This window comes from Hippopotamus amphibius, chromosome 5 (assembly GCF_030028045.1).
Source record: "Hippopotamus amphibius kiboko isolate mHipAmp2 chromosome 5, mHipAmp2.hap2, whole genome shotgun sequence".
Classification (NCBI taxonomy): domain Eukaryota; kingdom Metazoa; phylum Chordata; class Mammalia; order Artiodactyla; family Hippopotamidae; genus Hippopotamus; species Hippopotamus amphibius.
In genome coordinates this window covers 135,744,343-135,764,476 of record NC_080190.1, presented here as the reverse complement: position 1 = coordinate 135,764,476, position 20,134 = coordinate 135,744,343, and the positions used below count along the sequence as shown (strand labels likewise).

The 20,134-nt window shown below is 43.3% G+C and overlaps 1 protein-coding gene across 4 annotated transcripts in view; it reads right to left on the bottom strand.

The window, feature by feature from the left end:
- The window catches only part of MATN2 (matrilin 2), a 155,068-nt gene that overhangs the window by 83,151 nt on the left and 51,783 nt on the right, over positions 1 to 20,134 (bottom strand). For 3 of the 4 annotated variants that reach the window (XM_057736049.1, XM_057736050.1, XM_057736048.1), the window contains exons 3-4: positions 19,117 to 19,686; positions 8,783 to 8,905 (exon numbers count right to left, since the gene is read on the bottom strand). In XM_057736049.1, the coding sequence (XP_057592032.1) occupies positions 8,783 to 8,905; positions 19,117 to 19,686 (693 nt within the window). The remainder of the gene's footprint in view (positions 1 to 8,782; positions 8,906 to 19,116; positions 19,687 to 20,134) is intronic. The other variant, XM_057736051.1, reaches the window with a different exon arrangement.

Here is a 20,134-nt window from a genome sequence, read left to right as displayed (position 1 = left end):
GGCTGAGTTCAATGTTAATGAATCAAGAATGTACACTCAATAAGGTGTCTTTAAATAGAAACACCCATAAAACAAACTTCTGTATTGATTGGAGAAATGTTGTAGCCAGAAGCTTCCAGGAAATGAACCCTGTATTTCCCCTAGGGACAATGATCCAGTAATCACTAGTTCAGTGTTCACAGAGACTTATAAACCATAACTATTGTGAATAATAAGAATCGACTGTATTTGACTATTCAATTTTTTTTTCATTTTCATTTATATATTAGAATCAGATTATCAGTTTCTACCCAAAAAATTCTGCTAGGATTTTGATAGGGATTGCTTTGAATCTATAGGTCATTTTGGAAAGAACTGACATCTTAGCAACAGTAAGTTTCTATTTGATGATTTAATTTATCTCTCCATTTAGTTAGGTCTTGTTTAACTTATTGCAGACATCTTTTGTATTTGTCAATGTATAGATCATGTATATCTTTTGTCAAATTTATCCCTAAAAAAAAAAAAAAAAAATTTATCCCTAATTTCTATATTTCTGATACTAGTGTAAAATGGTACTTTTTAAACGTCTATTTCAGATTTTTGTTGTCAGTATACAAAAATAGTCAAATAATTTTGTATATTGACTTTTTATCTTGCAACTTTGCTGAACTCATTAATCAATTGTAGTGGCTTTTTTGAAGATTTTATCAGCTTTTCTAGATATGCAATCATATAGTCTGTATGTAAAGACAGTTTTACCTTTTCCTTTCCAATCTCTAATTTCTTTTTATTTCATTATTATATCAGTTGAAACACCCAGTCCAATGTTGAATGGAAGTGTGGCAGTGGACATACTTTCTTGTTCCTTATCTTAAAAGGAAAGCACTTAGTCTTTTACTCTTTTTTTTAATATTTATTATTTTATCTTTATTTTTTTGGCTGCATTGGATCTTTGTTGTTGAACACAGGCTTTCTCTGGTTGTGGTGAGCCGGGGCTACTCTTTGTGGTACGCAGGCTTCTCAGTGCAGTAGCATCTCTTGTTGCGGAGCACTGACTCTAGGCACATGGGCTTCAGTAGTTGCAGCATGTGGGCTCAGTAATTGTGGCTCACAGGCTCAGTTAGTTGTGGCACACAGGCTTAGCTGCTCCGTGCGTGGCATGTGGGATCTTCCTGGACCAGGGATCGAACCTGTGTCCCCTGCATTGGCAGGCAGATTCTTAACTCCTGTGCCATCAGGGAAGTCCCAGTCTTTTACTCTTGAGTATGATGTTAACTGTAGGTTTTTTCATAGATGTTCTTTATCAGGTTGAGGAATTTCCCTTTTATTTCTAGTTTATTGAGGGTTTTTATCATGAATGAATGTTGGGTATTGTCCAATTTTTTTGGCATCTATTGAAATAACCCTATATTTTTTCATTTTTTTAGTCTGTTAATATGGTGAATTGAATTATACTGATTTTTACTGAAGTGTAGTTGATATTGTATGTTACAGGTCTACAATAGAGTGATTCACAATTTTTAAAGATTATACTCTATAATTATTATAAAATATTGGCTATATTCCCTGCATTGTGCAATATTTTATACATAGTAGTTAGTACCTGTTAATCTCCTACCCCTACTTAACCCTCCTCCTTCCCTCTCCCCACTGGTAACCACTAATTTGTTCTTTATACCTGTGAGTCTGTTTCTTTTTATTATATTCACTAGTTTGTTGTATTTTTTTAGATTCCACATATCAGTGATATCATCCAGTATTTCTCTTCCTCTGTCTGACTTATTTTACTTAGCATAATGATACCCTTCAAGTCCATTCATTTTGTTGCAAATGGAAAAATTTAATTCTTTTTTATGGCCTGAGTAGTATTCCATGGTATACATATACCATATCTTCTTTATCCATTCATCTGCTGATGGACACTTAGGTTGGTTCCATATCTTGGCAATTGTAAATAATGCTGCTATGAACATTGGGGTACAAGTATCTTTTTGAATTACTGTTTGTGTTTCTTTCAAATATACACCCAGGAGTGGAATTACTGGATCATATAGTAGTTTTTTTAGTTTTTGAGAAACATCTATACTGTTTTCCACAGTGGCTACACCAACAGTGTATGAGGGTTCCCTTTTCTCCACATCCTCGCCAACATTTGTTATTTGTGTTCTTTTTTTTAAATTAATTCATTAATTAGTTTTTATTTATTTTTTTTGGCTGTGTTGGGTCTTTGTTGCTGCATGCAGGCTTCCTGTACTTGCCACTAGTGGGAGCTACTCTTCATTGCAGTGCTCGGGCTTCTCATTGTGGTGGCTTCTCTTGTTGTGGAGCATAGGCTCTAGGCATGTGGGCTTCAATAGTTGTGGCATGAGGGCTCAGTAGTTGTGGCACACAGGCTCTAGAGTGCAGGCTCAGTTAGTTGTGGCACATGGGCTTAGTTGCTCTGCAGCATGTAGGATCTTCCTGGACCAGGGCTCGAACCCGTGTCCCCTGCATTGGCAGGCAGATTCTTAACCACGGTGCCAGGGAAGTCTTATTTGTGTTCTTTTTGGTGATGGCCATTTTGACTGGTGTGAGGTGATATCTTGTGAATTTGATTTGCATTTCCCTGATGATTAGCGATGTTGAGCATCTTTTCACGTGCCTGATGGCCATCTGCATGTTCTCTTTGGAAAAATGTCTATCCAGGTCTTCTGCCCATTTTTCAATTGGGTTGCTTGTTTGTTTTGATGTGGCATTGTATGAGATGTTTATATATTCTGGATATTAACCCTTTATTGGTCATATCATTTGCAAATATTCTCATTCTATAGGTTGTCTTTTCATTTGTCAATGGTTTCCTTTGCTGTGCAAAAGCTTTTAAGTTTAGCTCCCATTTGCTTATTTTTGCTTTTATTTCCTTTGCTTTAAGAGATAGATCCAAAAAAATTTTACTATGATTTATGTCAAAGAGTGTTCTGCCTATATTTTCCTCTAGGAGTTTTGTGGTTTCTGATCTAACATTTAGGTCTTTAATCCATTTTGGGTTTATTTTTGTATACATTGCCAGAGAATGTTCTAATTTCATTCTTTTACATACAGGTGTCCAGTTTTCCCAGCACACTTATAGAAGAGACTGTATTTTCTCCATTGGATAGCCTTACCTCCTTTGTCATAAATTAATTGACCATAAGTGCATGGGTTTATTTCTGGGCTCTCTATTCCATTCCATTGATCTATGTGTCTGTTTTTGTGCCAGTACATACTGTTTTGATTACTGTAGCTTTGTAGCACAGTCTGAAGTCAGGGAGTGTGATTCCTTCAGCTCTGTTCTTTCTCAAGTTTGCTTTGGCTATTTAGGGTCTTCTGTATTTCCATACAAATTTTAAGATTATTTGTTCTAGTTCTGTGAAAAATGCCATTGGTATTTTGATAGGGATTGCACTGAATCTGTAGATTGCCTTAGGTAGTACAGTCATTTTAACCTTATTGATTTTTCCAATCCAAGAACACAGTATATCTTTCCATCTATTTGTGTCATCTTCAATTTCTTTCACAAGTGTCTTATAGGTTTCCAAGTACAGGTCTTTTACCCCCTTAAGTAGGTTTATTCCTAGGTATTTTATTCTTTTTGATGCAATGGTAAATGGGATTGTTGCATTAATTTCTCTTTCTGATAGTTTGCTGTTAGTGTATAGAAGTGCAACAGATTTCTGTATATTAATTTTGTATCCTGAAACTTTACCAAATTCATTAATGAGCTCTAGTAGTTTTCTGATGGCATCTTTAGGATTTTCTATGTATAGTATCATGTCATATATTGATGGATTTTTTAATGTTAAACCAATCTTGCATTCTTGTGATAAATCCTATTTAGTCTTGATCATATTATATATATGGATTCAATTTGATAAGTTTTTAAGAATTTTTGCATTCACATTCATGAGGAATGTTGGTTATAGCTTCCTTTTCCCTTTTTAATAATGTGACTGTTTTTCTGGCACATCAAAAGGATCATGCCCTTTGATTAAACTCTAACATAAAAGCTATTGGATTTCCCTGGTGGTCCAGTGGTTAAGCCTCCATGCTTCCACAGCAGGTGGGCATGGGTTCGATCCCTGGTTGGGGAACATCCCATATGTTGCATGGCACAGCCAAAAAAAAATTAACAATAAAAAAAATAAAAGCTATTAGATCACTTATGTAGCTTGAGAAAATAATGTCAGGAACATATCTGAACAATGAAAGCTGTAAAATGCATTTGGTGTGTTTCTTGAGATAAAAAAATGAGAAAGCTGGACAGGAAAGTTTATATTTTCTTGCCAAGTGAAGGTTTCTAAATGTTGCATGTTCATTATTCTTCCAGATAGATTAAATATTCCAGAAGGGAGGCAAAGAAAGGGAAAATTCTTTATTTAAAAAAAAATAAAGAAAACAAGATAAAGTTCTTTCTTGTTAGTGGGAAAAGAATTCAAGGGAAGGGAAATGGTAGAGGGAAAAAGACATGTGGAGATAGGCAGAATTCATGAGCATTTTTCCTCTCCACATTTTTAAATGGAGAAAGGGAAGAACAAAAACTTCTATTGAGACCTATGAGCTATGCACTATGGTAATGCTTTTGCATGTATCTTACATAACGGTTTCGGATAGGGAAGACTTTTTTGAGGACAAAAGAATCTACAATGTTGCCTCCAGTACATTCCAAATTGCTCATATGGGCAAAACTTTGAATATAAGATTATCTAATGTGCTTGATCTGGTCTTTAAATGAAAGGGCACGTTTTGAGACACTGACTAACTAGTGTCCAGAAAAAGGTTATATGGACAGTGAAGAGACCCAAATCCAGGTCATCTGAAGATGTGTTCATGCCTCCCCTGAAAAAGAGAAAATTAATGGGGTAGGGGGAGGATTACACTCTTTGATAATCAAAGGGCTTTCTCTCTTTAGTTGGAAAAGGAAATAAATTTTTTGGTATATGGCTTCAGATGGCAGAAATAGGATCAAAGGTGGGAATTATAGAGAATAGGATTTCAGCTTGACCACTGATCCAAGCTATCTGGAGGTGGGATACAGGTGCTTTGTAATGCCTTTGTGTTCCAGATGGACAATGATGGTTGGACATGCACCATGATTCTGGGACACCAGGAAGAAACAGAATTCCTGGGTTTAAGTGGGAGAGGGAGCTACCAGTCTAATAGATGAGGTCTGTTTCCACTTGAAGAACCAATGAATCAGCTGTGTCTGCCTCCTTTCTCCACACAGGCAGAGTATGAATAGAAGATGATGGGTATAGTGTGTGTGTGTGTGCACGCGCGCACGCAGCTTTTGAAAGCCATTACCTAACAGCCCCTCTCACAATCATTCTGTACCATGACAATATCACAGGAGTTGGTAGTGAACTTGGGGGAATGACAATCATTTGAATGTTAGTCCTGGGGAATTAGTTCTGAGTATCCCCTGGGAACAGTGGGCCTTCGAACCTGCCTGTCCTCCTGGGCTTGGAGGAGTGCCTCTGGCTGCAGGGTTGCCTGCTACCTCAAGGATCACGAGACAGCATCGGATTGTGAGTAAAAGCTAGGACCGTGCAGTCACATGGAACAGGACTTGGGTTCTGATTTGGTCTCATTTCTAGCCACATGACCTTGAGTAAATTGTCCAACCTGTTTTGGTATTTTTTTCCTTATCTCTAAAATGAGAATGCTGAACGTACTTTAAGAGCTCGATGTCAGAATTAATGAGATAACGAATATGAAGCAATTTGGAGACCTCCTGGCACAAGGTAAACACTTAATAAGTGGCTACAGTTAGGCTGGACCTCGTGTGCAGCACGCTGAGCTGGGCAGGGGCTGCAATCACTTTGGACCATGATTACCATGGTTATTTATTTGATTTACTCCCATGCAAGAATGTAGCTCCAAGAGCGCAGGAGCATTGCTGTTTTATTCACAATATGATTTCCAGTCATTTGCATGGGGCCTGGCACATCTTAAAGGCTCAAAACTGGAAACAGCTGTGTCTCATTCCTTTCCAGGCCCAGTGAGTCTCTCTCCATGTTGGCAGGGACAGGTCCCCGTGAGCAGCTCAGAAACAGAGGTCAGGGGATGGTCCAGCCTTCCCTTGGCACAACTTTTAACTGTCCACCGACCAAAAATCACAGGCTCATGAGGACTAATTGATGATTTGTCACCACCCTTCCCATTTTATGGGTGAGGAAGCTGAGTCAAGGAGTTTAAATAACCAGCTTAGCGTGAGATACCCAGCTGGAATGGCAGGACTGAAACTCAGGTCTGTGGACTACAAAGGCCCTGATCTTTCCACAAGGCTCCTGGTGTACAATTTCAGGTGTGCAAGCAAAACAGTATTATTATTATCTTTTCCTTGGAGAGAGAGAACTGCTCTTTAAGACTGGATGTTGGGGGCTTCCTAGGTGGCACAGTGGTTGAGAATCTGCCTGCCAATGCAGGGGACACGGGTTCAATCCCTGCTCCAGGAAGATCCCACATGCTGCGGAGCAACTAAGCCCATGCGCCACAACTATTGAGCCTGCGCTCTAGAGCCCGTGAGCTACAACTGTTGAGCCCATGTGCTGCAACTACTGAAGCCCATGCACCTAGAGCCCGTGCTCCACAACAAGAAGCCACGGCAATGAGGAGCCCATGCACCGCAACGAAGAGTAGCCCCCACTCACCGCAACTAAAAAGAAAGCCCGTGCACAGAAAAGAAGACCCAACACAACCAATATAATAAATAAATAAATAAATTTATAAAAAAAAAAGACTGGATGTATTAAGGTAAGTCTGGTGCTAACAGTAAAGGTAGTTTAACTGCTTCTGAGTGATGGGAGAGCTGGGTCAGCAGGGACGGCAGAGCCCTGGCTCCTCTCCTGCCCTGCTCCCTGACACCAGTGAATCTCAAAGTGTGGCAGCAATCTAGGTCAGAAGTTCATGGCAAATGCAGATGCCGAGGTCCCACCCCAGACCAGACTCTGAATCTCCCGGGGAAGGAGGAGGCCCAGGGGTCAGCTTCCTGGGTGACTCTTAGTTACTGAAGCTTGAGAACCACTGCCTGGGTTCAGGCCCCTTGGACCTGGGCCTCCCTGCTCCTCTACTCAATCAGTCTGTCTGAAGCCCAGGCAGTTTCTGCATCATGCTCTTTGCACCCACAACCCTAGAACAGGAGGGAGCCAAGGCCAGACCGATGCCTGGGACAGCCTGGGGCCTCAGGACTTGAGGTGGGACCAGGTCGGGGCTGGCAAACCTGGTGTGTGGGGAAGGCCCAGCTCATGACATCAGGGGAGAATTTTTTATTTTTTATTTGCTGGTCTCAAAATTCCTCTGGATTGACTAAGCCAGACCATGGAAAATGGACATCGGCAGATGCCCAGATCCCAGCGGATCATGGGGGCCGGAGACAGGGAGGAGAATTTCTTGTGCTCCGGAGAAGGGAAGCGCAGGACGGGAGTTAGCAACGTGGAGGGAGGCTGAGTGCGCTGCAGAGAAACCCCAGGGGAGAAGCTCCTGGAGAGGACGGGGCACGTTTAAGAAGATGTTTAGGTTGTTTGCTGAGCAGTATGTGAGGTGACCTCGCCTGGGCTCCCCCAGTCCTCCAATACATTCTATTAAAGCCATGAGCATATGGTACGCATAATTTCTGTTGTGGAAACTGAAGAAGGGTCAGAGGTTCAAGCGGAAGGCCAGGATGATCCAGGCTTCGCTCAGCAAACAACCTGGAATCCTGGGGTCTGAGAGGAGCCAGAGAACACAGGGCGCCCTGGGGCTCACAGAGTCTGAGGGCCTTAGGCTTGTACAGGCCACAGAACCAGAGGAGTCGAGCAGATGTTCCCTCTCTCGGGGGGGCAGGGAGGCCCCCAGCCAACAGTTCTCAACCCACTGAAAAGTGAGAAGACAAAAGGAAAATGGTTTGGCTGTATAAACGCGATACTAATTACAGCCATTTGTGCAAACTGCTTTCCATTAGTGCTTAATTGCTTACCATGTGGTATAATAACAATTACGCATTGCATGACCTACATGTCAGATTAGCTGAGTTTTGTTTGCCTCCATGTAGAGCGGTCTTTCTCATGTCTTTGAGGAAGTCTGGTTGTCTTTGGGCTAATACAGTGGCTTTATTTATAACTTGAAAAAAATATATAGGCACAACCCTCGGTGTATGGGTAAGTCTCTCTTCTAAGAGGCAGATTACATCATGTGCCTCAAATGTTAGTATGTTGTCTAGTTTGGGGGCTTGGGCAAAAGAAGAGAATGTGAGTTCTATTAGCACTGTAGATCTGTTTGCCCTTTTTATTTAGGAAACCTATAAAGCATCCCTCACCAAAGTAACGAGGTCCCCACACACCTCTAAAATTGAACTTGAATAATCATTCCCAGCCAATGTTAATAGCTCATCCTAAATCCATGCTTCAGGGAAGAGGATAAAATACAGAAACAATTCCTCAGGGCACAGTTAGTAGAGACAGCAGATATAAAGGCTCTTCAGCAGTTTCCCCCTAAAGAACAGCTTGGAAGTAAAGGACAGCAGCTCATGAAATCAAGGAGGCTATTTCTGAGAAGGAGCCTCCAATGATCTTCCAAACTCTTCCCGATGGCCTACTGTGTGCCTGGCCCTGGCCTCAGCGCTGTAAAGACAGAGTGGGGGGCAGAGGTCAATACAAAATACATGAGTTACAAAACCCTGTTTCTGTCCTTAGGGAAATGATGACTTGGGTAGGTGAGGCGCCACATATGCATTAAATGGGCCCAGATAAGAGGAGAGAGTGGGAGAGCAGAGGAGGACAGAACAGATACATCAGCAAAGCAATCTTACTTCTGCAAGTGGTCTGATCCAAGTTGAGGATGTAGCCTTGTTTGCACCTGCAGACGTACGAGCCAGGAGTATTGATGCAGAAGTGCGCGCAGTTATGCTCCAGGATGCTGCACATGTGGACCGCTGAAAGGGAAGACATGGCAAGTTAAGGCGATGATGATGCCTTCTCTAACTTCATCCCCCCTCAAACATTCATCCAGAATCTACACTGTGAAGGAGCGAGCAGGACCCAAGAGAAACAGCTGCAGGCTCTGCCCTCAGGAGGGTCTACAGCCTCTGGTCAGACAAGACAGTTCTACAGAAATGCCATCAGCAATATATAGATAAAGTGCCATGGAAGGTCAAAGGGAAATGATGTTAGGCTGAGCCATGTGACATCACTGATATCCAACTGAAAACAGGTCAAAAGCGACCTACAAAAACAGAAATTTCACAGTTCAGTTAATAACACCCAATTGGTGGGCAGAGGGATCAGAAAGTTTGCTGATACCAGAAAGAGGCTTTGGCTTTGGCTAGGTGTGGATTTTTGGTAGGCAGCAACGGGTCTGGAGGAAAAGCTATAAGTTAAACGAGGATGTGGTAAAGAATCGACAGTTTCTCAGGATCGTAAATCCCAAGAGTAAAGTAATTTTTTAACAGGCAAAAGTGTTATAAAAATTTTTGGAATAAAAAAATGCATTCATATGTTTCCATAATCTTTGTCTCAATTTAAAATATTTTTGCATTTAGTTTCTGAGGTACCTCAGCTTTCATATACATCAATTCTTGCATAAGTCTGTCTGGAGCTCATAAAAATTCTTATTGTTTTTTTACATCTTAATTTATGATTTTACTCCATATATTTCAACCTGAACATATTTAAAATTACAAGCATCAGTATAAGCAGAGTACAAGTTATGCAAGTGTTCTCATAAACAAAAAGGATGTCCATATGTAGAAATATATTTTTATAAAGCTTTCAAAAGCTAAGAACAATCCCCTTAACCCAGTGCTTGGGAAAATTTAGATACTGATGAAATCGACAGCATATCTTAAGTATATGTCCCCTTACTTCAGAGCAAGAAACATGGCGGGCAGTAAGTGAAAGTAAAACTTCTCTATTTCATAACAATACAATTTAGAATGATTATTCTGAGTTTACAATTGTCTGTGTTTTAATTCCTGTTAAGATGCAAATAACCTTAGGAAAGTTCATAGATTAAATCCAATCAGTCATTTTTACTTCGGTGTGAAAGAAGTACCTGTTTTTGTGACCATGGGCAATTTTCTTAGCATCTTTATATTAAATGGGATATAATTTAATATATCTTCTTGTCTGATCAACCTCATGAGGGCCTTGTAAGTGTTAAAATAATTAAGATGGTAAAGTGCTTAGAACATTGCCCAGGGGAATGCTTGATATGAGTTAACTGTATGTAGCAAAGGAGAAGCATGATGGACTTTTATTACATACCTGGGTTCATCCTATATACATATTCATCCTCAACTTGGTTTTTCATTCAACATTAATAACAGATTCTATCTCTATTGATATACACTATCTTTCATGAAATCTAAGATGCACCCGGGACTTTTCTGGTGGCACAGTGGTTAAGAATCTGCCTGCCAATGCAGGGACATGGGCTGGATTGCTGGTCCTGGAGGATCCCATGTGCCAAGGAGCAACTAAGCTCGTGTGCCACAACTACTGAGGCTGTGTGCCACAACTACTGAAGCCCATACGCCTAGAGCCCATGCTCCATAAGAGAAGCCATCACAATGAGAAGCCAGCGCACCACGCACCGCAATGAAGAGTAGCCCCCACTCACCGTAACTAGAGAAAGCCTGCGTGCAGCAACGAAGACCGAACGCAACCAAATAAGTAAATAAATAAATTTATATTTTAAGAAAACAAGATGCACCCAATTTCAGAGATGTTAAAGTATGAGGACACAGTTGGTCCTCATTATTTGCAGATTCCATATTTGCAAATGTGCCCACTTTCAAAATTTTATTTGTAGGGGTTCCCTGGTGATGCTGTGGTTAAGAATAAGACTGCCAATGCAGGGGACACAGGTTCAAGCCCTGGGCTGGGAAGATCCCACAAGCCACAGAGCAACTAAGCCCATGCACCATAACTACTAAGCCTGCACTCTAGAGCCCAAGAACCACAACTATTGAGCCCCCGTGCCACAACTACTGAAGCCCGTGCACCTAGAGCCCATGCTCTGCAACAAGAGAAGCCACCGAAATGAGAAGCCCGCACACTGCAACAAAGAGTAGCCCCTGCTGGTCGCATCCAGAGAAAGCCCCCACGTAGCAATGAAGACCCAAAGCAGCCAATAAAAATAAATGTTTATTTTTTAAAAATTTATTCGTAACCCTAAAGTCAATACTCACAGTGCTTTCATCACCCATAGACATGCTCAGAGCAGTGAAAACTTTACGTCACCTGATGCACAAGTTCCCAGCTGAGGCTGAACGAGGTCACGTTCCACATGCTTGTTTCTGCTCTCAGACTGTGAACGAGTGTCCTTTTCAAAGTCTTTTCAGTGCCACACTTTTTGCATTTTTGTGCTTTTTGCTGGTGACTTTGCTGTTTAAAATGGAGCCAAGTGTGGTGCTGAAGTGCTGGTGTTTGCTGAAGTGAAGTGTGTCTCGTGTTCTAAGTGCAAGAAGGCTGTGATGTGCCTCACCGAGAAAATGCGTTTGATCAGTGTCATTCAGGCATGAGTGATATGCTGTTGGCTGTGAGCTCAGTGCTAATGAATCAACAATATATATAAATAAGGTGTCTTTAAACAGAAACATACGTAAAACAAGATTATGTATTCATCAGCTGACAACAATGTAGAACCAGAGGCTCAGAGGAACCTAACGCTGTATTTCCTCTAAGAGCAGTGGTTCAGTACTTGCTAATTCACTGTTTGCCATGACTTTATAGAACATAATTACCAAGAATAATGAGACTCAACTGTACACCTTAGATTTGATCAGCTACATTAGATCTAATTCATTCCTTTTCATTGGTTTATCCATTGGTCATGTGACTATTCCTCATTGTATTCAGCCATTTCCCCACCAGCTCACATTTTCGCTTTGCCGATGCTGTGATGAACATTCTCAAATACATCTCCCTGAGCACATGTGCAATCGTTTCTCGAGGACTGGGTCCTACTTTAAATAGATATCACCTAATTGCCTTGCAAGGTAGCTCATACCCGCAACGCATGAGAGTATAGAGTCCCACCTACTCACACTTCAGCTCTCAGGATTATCAAACGTTAAGTTTTTGACAGCGCTAAGAGGGAAAAATCATTATCCTGTTTTTAATTTGCATATGCTTTGCACCCTGGAAGGCTCTCTTCTCTTCCTACGCTGCTAGAGTCAAATTACCCACAGGCACAGAGGCATTCCTGTGCAACTCTCGGCGTGTCACCATTTTCCTCCGTAATGAAGGAAATCTAAAGTCTAGGCACCCAGCAAAACAGCCATTAGCCACCCGTGCGAGACCCAAGTGATGAGCCGGCTGCCTGTCTTCTCACTGAGACCCTGACAGATAATTATTTAGACAGATATGAGGCAGAGAAAATATCTGCTGGGCAGCAGACAGCATAGTGGTGATGAGAAAGACCTCTGGAAACAGACTGAGCTTCACCATGAACTTGTATGAATTAATTTCTCTGAACTCCATTTTCTTCACCTGTCAAATAAGGAAATTAAAAGAACTATTGCACAGGGTTTTGGAACGACAGCTTGTTGCTAAGGCTTGTTTGGGTCATGTACCATAAAAGAAATTGGAACCAGGAGACTGTACCATGTACCCAAAAGAAACTGACACCTGGAAGTTGGTGTAATGGAAAGAGCACAGGGTTAGAAGTCAGAAAACAGGTGCTCCAGTTCCCCTCTGGCTCGAACACGTGAGGGACGTTCAGGTAAGGTGGGTAGCTCCTTTTGGCTTATTTCTTTACCTGTAGAATAAAGGCATGCATGGTGTCTAAGGACCGTCAGTCCAGGCACTTATTATTTTATAGCACCCCCCTTTTCTAGAAGCTGCCCTTCCTTCTCATTCGAAATGCGCGATGACTGGCGGAGCTGCTGTATTGGTGTGAGGCAGCCCCCCTCCTGCCCACAGCTGGGTGTTCAGGGTTTGACAGTCAGAGTCTTTTCTTGGCATTTAGGCACTAGGATTGAGGAAAAGGGGGCTTATACCAAGGGCAAGCATATCTGGGGGCTGACAGGGCACATGCTCTCTGCCCATGGGCCAGAGAAGTCCAGGGGCAAGCAGAGTGGAGATGGAGAGAAAGAAGGACTGTCATGCGCTACACTTCTTATTTCCATGAGTAATATAACACAATCTGCCCTTCTTAAGCTAGTTCAAGTTGAATTTCTATTATTTTCAACCAAAAGAATCCTAAACATTTTTACCAAGGTAGTATACAAATTTTCCATCTGTAAAATTCTAGAGATGAGGAATCAGTGATCCTAGAGCATCTGGCCCTAGTGCCTTGCTCTCCTGCGGGGCAGGCCTTTGTGATGTGTCTGAAGCGGGATGATCGTCCTGCCTCCTCCGGTGGCCTGCAGGTGGTCTCACACGTCAGAAGGACCTGTAGGTTGAAGCTGGGTCAAGGCTTTGTGTTCAGAGGAAGGAATCACTAATGAGCAGACTAAGTCACTGGCAGGATTGGATTTTTAACTAGGAAATCTCAATGTTCATAAATGGTTATTAATGAATGTGTGATTGACTAAAGGAATGACCAAAGGAGTGGTGGGCTAATTGGGGATCTTAAAAGGAACAATCACTGGGTACAGAAAGTCAAGGCCTGTGGAAGCGAACCTGGCCTCCCACTTAGCAACGGGTCCTCCAAGGGCTGCAGTAAGTGTGGACTTTACTGGTTGATGGGAGGTGTGTCTTAGGAGCACTTTAGGGCCTTCAATTATGCCTGGCCTGGGTGGGGTGGGGCTATTAGGATAGGTACAACCAACCTCCGGGCTTTAAATACCAGGCTCAGCTGATAAAGCAGATACCAAGAGGTTAATTAAAAGCAGCCCTGGGGAACACTCTTGCACTGTTGGTGGGAATGTAAATTGATACAGCCACTATGGAGGACAGTATGGAGGGTCCTTGAAAAACTAAAAATAGAGTCACCATATGACCCAGCAATCCCACTGCTGGGCATATACTCAGAGAACACCATCATTCAAAAAGATACATGTACTCCAATGTTCACTGCAGCACTCTTTACAACAGCCAGGATATGGAAGCAACCTAAATGTCCATCAACAGATGAATGGATAAAAAAGATGTGGTACATATATACAATAGAATATTACTCAGCTGTAAAAAGCAATGAAACTGGGACATTTGTAGAGACATGGATGGACCTAGAGACTGTCATACAGAGTGACATGAGTCAGAAAGAGAAAAATAAATATTGTATATTAACACATATATGTGGAATATAGAAAAATGGTACAAATCAACCAATTTGCAAGGCAGAAATAGAGACACAGATGTAGAGAACAAACATATGGACACCAAGTAGGGAAAGCAGGAGGGTTGGGGGGAATGAAGTGGGAGATTGGGATTGCCATATATACATTACTAACAAGAAAAAAAATACCAAATTGTACATTCTAAATATATGCAGTTTATTGTCTGTTAACTGTATCTCAATAAAAGTTCTTAAAAAAAAAAAAAAGCAGCCCTGGGAAATCCTTGGTGGTCCAGTGGTTAGGACTCCGTGCTTTCCCTGCCAAGGGCCCAGATTCAATCCCTGGTTGGGGAACTAGGATTCTGCGAGCCACTTCGTGCAGCCAAAAAAAAAAAAAAAGGCAGCCCTGCCCAGGTTACAAGTCATCAGAAGGCTCAGGATAGACATGCATTTTTCAGCCCCTCAATTCAGTGTCCTCTCTCACTGGGTGGCAAAAATGGTGGGCCCCAGGATGGGTAGGTTTTGGTCATCCTGTAGACAGGGCCTCATTCACAGGACACCTGGCCTCTAAGTTTCTCTTGGCAGTCTCAGGGTGGCCTGAGAATGCAACCTCAGGAGTTCCCTTGCCCCTAGCTGTGGCTGGTGTGGGAATTCACTGCCAGTGGGTACAAAGCCACCGCTGTGCCGGAGTCCACGTCCACACAGCCAGTGAGCGCCAGAGCCAGGACTCCCAGTCAAGGTCAGTCTGGCTCCAGAGCCTAATCCAATTATACAGTAAAGATTCCTGCCTTGATCACTCCTGGAGATACCTTGTCTCCACCCATCCACAGATCCAGCAGTGCTTTTCAGTTCCACCAAAAGCATATAAGCCTCAGCCCATGTTCCCTCTGAAATCCCTTCTCTAGCTGCACTTTGACCTCCACACCCCTGCCTAGCCTCTCGCCAGCATATTTCAAGCTGTGGGTTATGTCTCCTTAGCAGGTCACGAAATTAACAGAGATTCTGGACTCATTTTTTTGTTTTTGTTTTTAAGTGAAATAGAAAAAAACGATTAAAAGAATCACTGCTTTCCTGGCTTACTGCAATCACCCTCCATACACATCTCTAGCCAGTAAACTCCTACTCTTCTTTCAAGTCTGTGTAGCACTTAGTAGTTAAGATTTAGGTTCTGAGCCAGAATGCCTGGGTTCACAGCTCAGCTCTACCACTTAGTGCTGTGTGACCTTGGACAAGTTACTGAACTTCTCTGGGTCTCTATTTCCTCTTCTGTAAAATGGGAATTATAGGAGCACCTACTTCACAGGTTTGTTGTGACAATAAGATGAGTAAACATACGCTAATAGCTCAAAACAGCACATGCACATATTAATACCAATAAGTGTAAGTTATAATCATTTTCTCCTCTTTAAAGCTCTCCTGGACTCCCTAGGCAGACCCAGGCATTCTTTGATCAGAGGGCCCCCAGTGCCAGGTGACTTCCCAAGGCCTCTGAAGTGCACACTTCATATGGCCAACATCCCACTTCTCCATGATGAGAGTATCTTCTCACCAGCCTGAAACCCTTGGGCCCGGCAGGTGGAGTATAAGAGTTCTAGAGCCAGAGAGACTCCAACTCTGCCACTTGAAGCTGCTTATCCTTTCTAAGCCTCAGTTTCTACTTCTGTAAAATGGGGTGATAATAGTACCTGCTTGCAACCTAAATGCCCATCAACAGATGAATGGATAAAGAAGATGTGGCACATATATACAATGGAATATTACTCAGCCATAAAAAGGAATGAAATGGAGCTATATGTAATGAGGTGGATAGACCTAGAGTCTGTCATACAGAGTGAAGTAAGCCAGAAAAACAAATACTATATGCTAACTCATATATATGGAATCTAAAAAAAAAAAAAAATGATACTGATGAACCCAGTGACAGGGCAAGAATAAGGATGCAGATGCAGAGAATGGACTGGAGGACATGGGGATGGGGGGGCAAAAGGGAAGCTGGGACAAAGTGAGAGAGTAGCATAGACATATTTACACTACCAACTGTAAAACAGACAGCTAGTGGGAAGTTGCTGTGTAACAAAGGGAGATCAACTCGATGATGGGTGATGCCTTAGAGGGCCAGGACAGGGAGGGTGGGAGGGAATCTTGGGAGGGAGGGGATATGGGGATATATGTATAAATACAGCTGATTCACTTTGGTGTACCTCAAAACTGGTACAAGAGTGTAAAGCAATTATATTCCAATAAAGAGCTTAAAAAAAAATAGTACCTGCTTCACAGGGCTATTATAAGTATTCAGTGAAGTAATGTATGGAAAGTACCTAGCCCAGGATGAAATTAGCTGTTATTATCAGAGTGTAGCTCAATAAATGTTTAAGGAACAAATGAGATGTCCCAAACCCCAGAGCACTGCCATCTGCAACATGGTAGACATGTCAGAGGATGGGAGGGCAGGTCAAGGCTAAGGCCACCTACTTAGCCTGGTGGTTCTCTGTGTGTTTAACTGTAATCACACACAACACGGCACACGTTGAATAGGGCTCTCCAGTTTATAACACTTGTTCAGACATCTACTCTCTGCTGGTAAAATCCCCAGTTTACAGATGTACATCTATACAGCTGGCAGCTGGGGTCACTGAAACGTCAGTCTGTCCCTCCCTACCTCAAAGGCTTCCCATCAAACTCTGAGGTGAATGTTAACCTCAGAGCTTGTGTACCTAGCATGGCTGGACTGCGGAGGCTGCCAGCAGAAAACTGTTTATCTTAAAAGAGGAATTTCTATCTCCCAATGCGAAGAGGAATGAAATGAGCAAGAGGTTTGGAAGCAGAACCCACCATCTCCTGGCTGCTGGGGAATTCACTTAACAAGTTTACAGTCCTGTGAAAGGGAGGGACAGTATCGTGCTGCTTCCCCAGATTTTCATGAGGATAAAGTGTGAAAACACAAGAGAAAGTGCTTTGTAAATGTCAGTTATTGCAATCCTTACTGCTTGGTTGATAAAGAGGCCCTGGGGCCTCCTTCACCTTTCAAGACGGTTGACAAGTCTGCTGAGCAGAGCCCTGCGATGAGAGCCGGGAGCTGGGCTTCTGCGGGGTGTGAAGGGGGATTCAGGTCACAGGACTCGACAAATGAACGAATGAATGAATGGCATAATCCTTATGTTTTCTTAGAGCTTCCAGATTACAAAAACCGGGGTAGCCAAACTGCCTTTTCTTTTAATTTTGCTGCCTGGCCATAGAGCACAGAGAAGGGTCTCTTGTGAGCAAGTCCGCACCCTCAGCCTCGTCACATTACCTTTCCCTGTGCTGAGCCATTCAAAGGGCTTATAAAAGAACTCCTCCATTAACATTTTTCCAAGACAAATGAATAAACCCGTCAAAACTGTTACAGAACCAATTTCTTTTTTAATATTTCCAGGAAAGGGGGAACATAAATTCTGCAGAAGTCATTTAAAGTCATAAACCTTAAAAATGTTTGCAGCGCATTCTCCTGGCTGAAGGTTTCCAGGTGACTCAGGCCACAGCACACCACAGCAACCCAGCCCCTCAGCGGCGCCAGGGAAAATGGCCCTTCTGAATATTTTCCAAGTGACATTGCAGAGCAAAAGTTTCTTTTTCCTTCATGGCAGTGATTTTTTTAAGTAAACTTTTTGATTTTGGAGTCAAGAATCAATGGGGTCTCTGCTTTTTGAATATAGTTTTCAGGAGAGAATTTCTTTAAAAGACACATCAAAAGCACACTGTTCTTCCTTCCTGAGGCTTCGACGGGGTGGAGGGAGGTGGGGGGGTGTTTCTAGGCTTTGTCACATTCTGAGAACTGGTCCAAAGGTTTCTGCTCCCAGGGAGTTGGAGATGAGTCTGGTCCTTAAGGTCATTCTCCACTCAGACTCCAGGGAAATGCTAGTCATTTCAGAATAGATACTTGCTTTTGTTTTTCCATCAAAGAAGCATGGCAGTTGGAGAGGACAGGAACCAATGGGGGTGGGCAAGGCAGGATTGGACACTGTTTACCAGGTCGGGAGGCTCGCTTCCCATTTCTAGGGACTAGCATGGAGCCTGGGTTGGTAGCCTGGGGCCCCGCCATTCTGGAAGAGGAAAGGATGAAAAGACAGTGGCAGAAGGAGGAAACCACGAAGAGAGCAAGTTGACCTGCTGGCAGAGCTGAGGCAGGAGCTCGGCTTGGAGGTGACTGGGAGGAGTCTGGCCAGAAAGGGAGAGAGAAGCCTTGTGGAGGGAAGGGTTAGAAAGCAAGATGGGAAGAAGACCCTTAAAGCAGAAGAATGCAGCTCAAGCACTTGGGGAGGCATGCCCTTGCAGAAGGAGTTGGGAGGTACCTGCCATCCTAACAGGTGGGGAGGCACCAGGAGCACATCTTCGTCCTACTGGTACACTGGGCCCCTTTCTGGGTTGAGAAAACATCCACTGCTAGCACCACCATGGGGCAAAAATGCTCAGTGTTCCACACCATCCAAGGAGAAGTTATGTCATTATTTTTGTCCTCTCATTCCCATGCTTGTTCCAACTCATGAATTCCAACCTAGGGAATGCCAGGGCAAGCTAATGTGCTAGAGAAAAACTTCACCTACTACTCTTAGTCACCCTGCACTTTGAGTGTACATGTCTCTTCCCCAGGGAAATCTCCCTAAGTCCCCTGGCCTAGAAAAAATCAAGGTCCTGCCTTGAATTTTTCTTCCGTTACACTGTTACAACTACAGTTACTTACTTATTTATATAACTGCATCCTGAATATGTCTCTTTGGCCAGAGCCTGAGCCCCAAGAGAACACTGTGTTTACCTTGGCCTTTGCTAAACGCCCTTTGCCAGCACAGGACCTGGGACCAGATAGCCCAGAATGAGCACTGAGAGATGAATAAACTCATCCTAATGATTCCCGGAGAAGGGCCACAGAGAAACAGGACTTACTGCACAACTTGTTCTGGAACACTGAGGTCAGCGACTCAATCTGGCTGAAGTTGGCCACCAGGAAGACGTGGTCCTCGTGGGGCTCGCTCCCGATGGCCTTCAGCGTGTTGAAGTCCACCTGGCCCACGCCAATGGCAAAGATCAAGATGCCCGCGTCCCGTGCCTTTGCAGCCACCTCGGCCACGGAGTCCTGGGGCCTCCCATCGGTCACAATCATTATGACCCGCGGCACGTTCTCCCTCAGGGGCCGGGCCCCCTCTGCTTCTGAGAACGCGATGTTCAGGGCGTACTGGATGGCCAGCCCCGTCATGGTGCCGGTGGACAGATGCCGCATCCTCCTGACGGCGCGCTCCACCTCGGACTTCCTCTTGAAGGTCTTGAGGGAGAACTCATTCTTGACGGTGCTGCCGTATTGGAGCAGGCCCACGCGGGTGACGTCAGGGCCAATGTCCAAGAACTGCAAGATGTCCACGATGAACTCCTTGACCTTCGCATAGTCGTGGGTGTTGACGCTGCGGGAGCTGTCGATGATGAAGACCACGTCGGCCCGCTTGTTGTCACAGGAGCTCTCTGGGGAAGCAGCGGAGGGCAAACACATAAGAAGAGTGCTGGGCACAAACCCACGACTGTATAAAACAGATGACCAACAAGGGCCTCCTGTAGAGCACAGGGAGCTTACTCAATATTTTGTAATGACCTATAAGGGAGGAGAACCTGAAGTTATATACAGGTGTATAAATGAATCCCTGTGCTGTATACCTGAAACTAACATGATCCTGTAAATCAAATATACTTCAATTAAAAATAAACAAGAGAAGAGGAGAGGAGAGCAGAGCAGAGCAGAATGTTAAGGACTGAGGGCAGCTTGGAAATCCTAGGGCTGGGGATCACCTTTTAAAGCTCCAAACTTCATCGTTTCTCTTCCGCCCTCAGGAAGGTTGTAAGGGTGTATATGTGCACGACTGGGTGATCATGAGTACCGGCCACAAATGATACTATTTCTTTTTACAAGACAAAT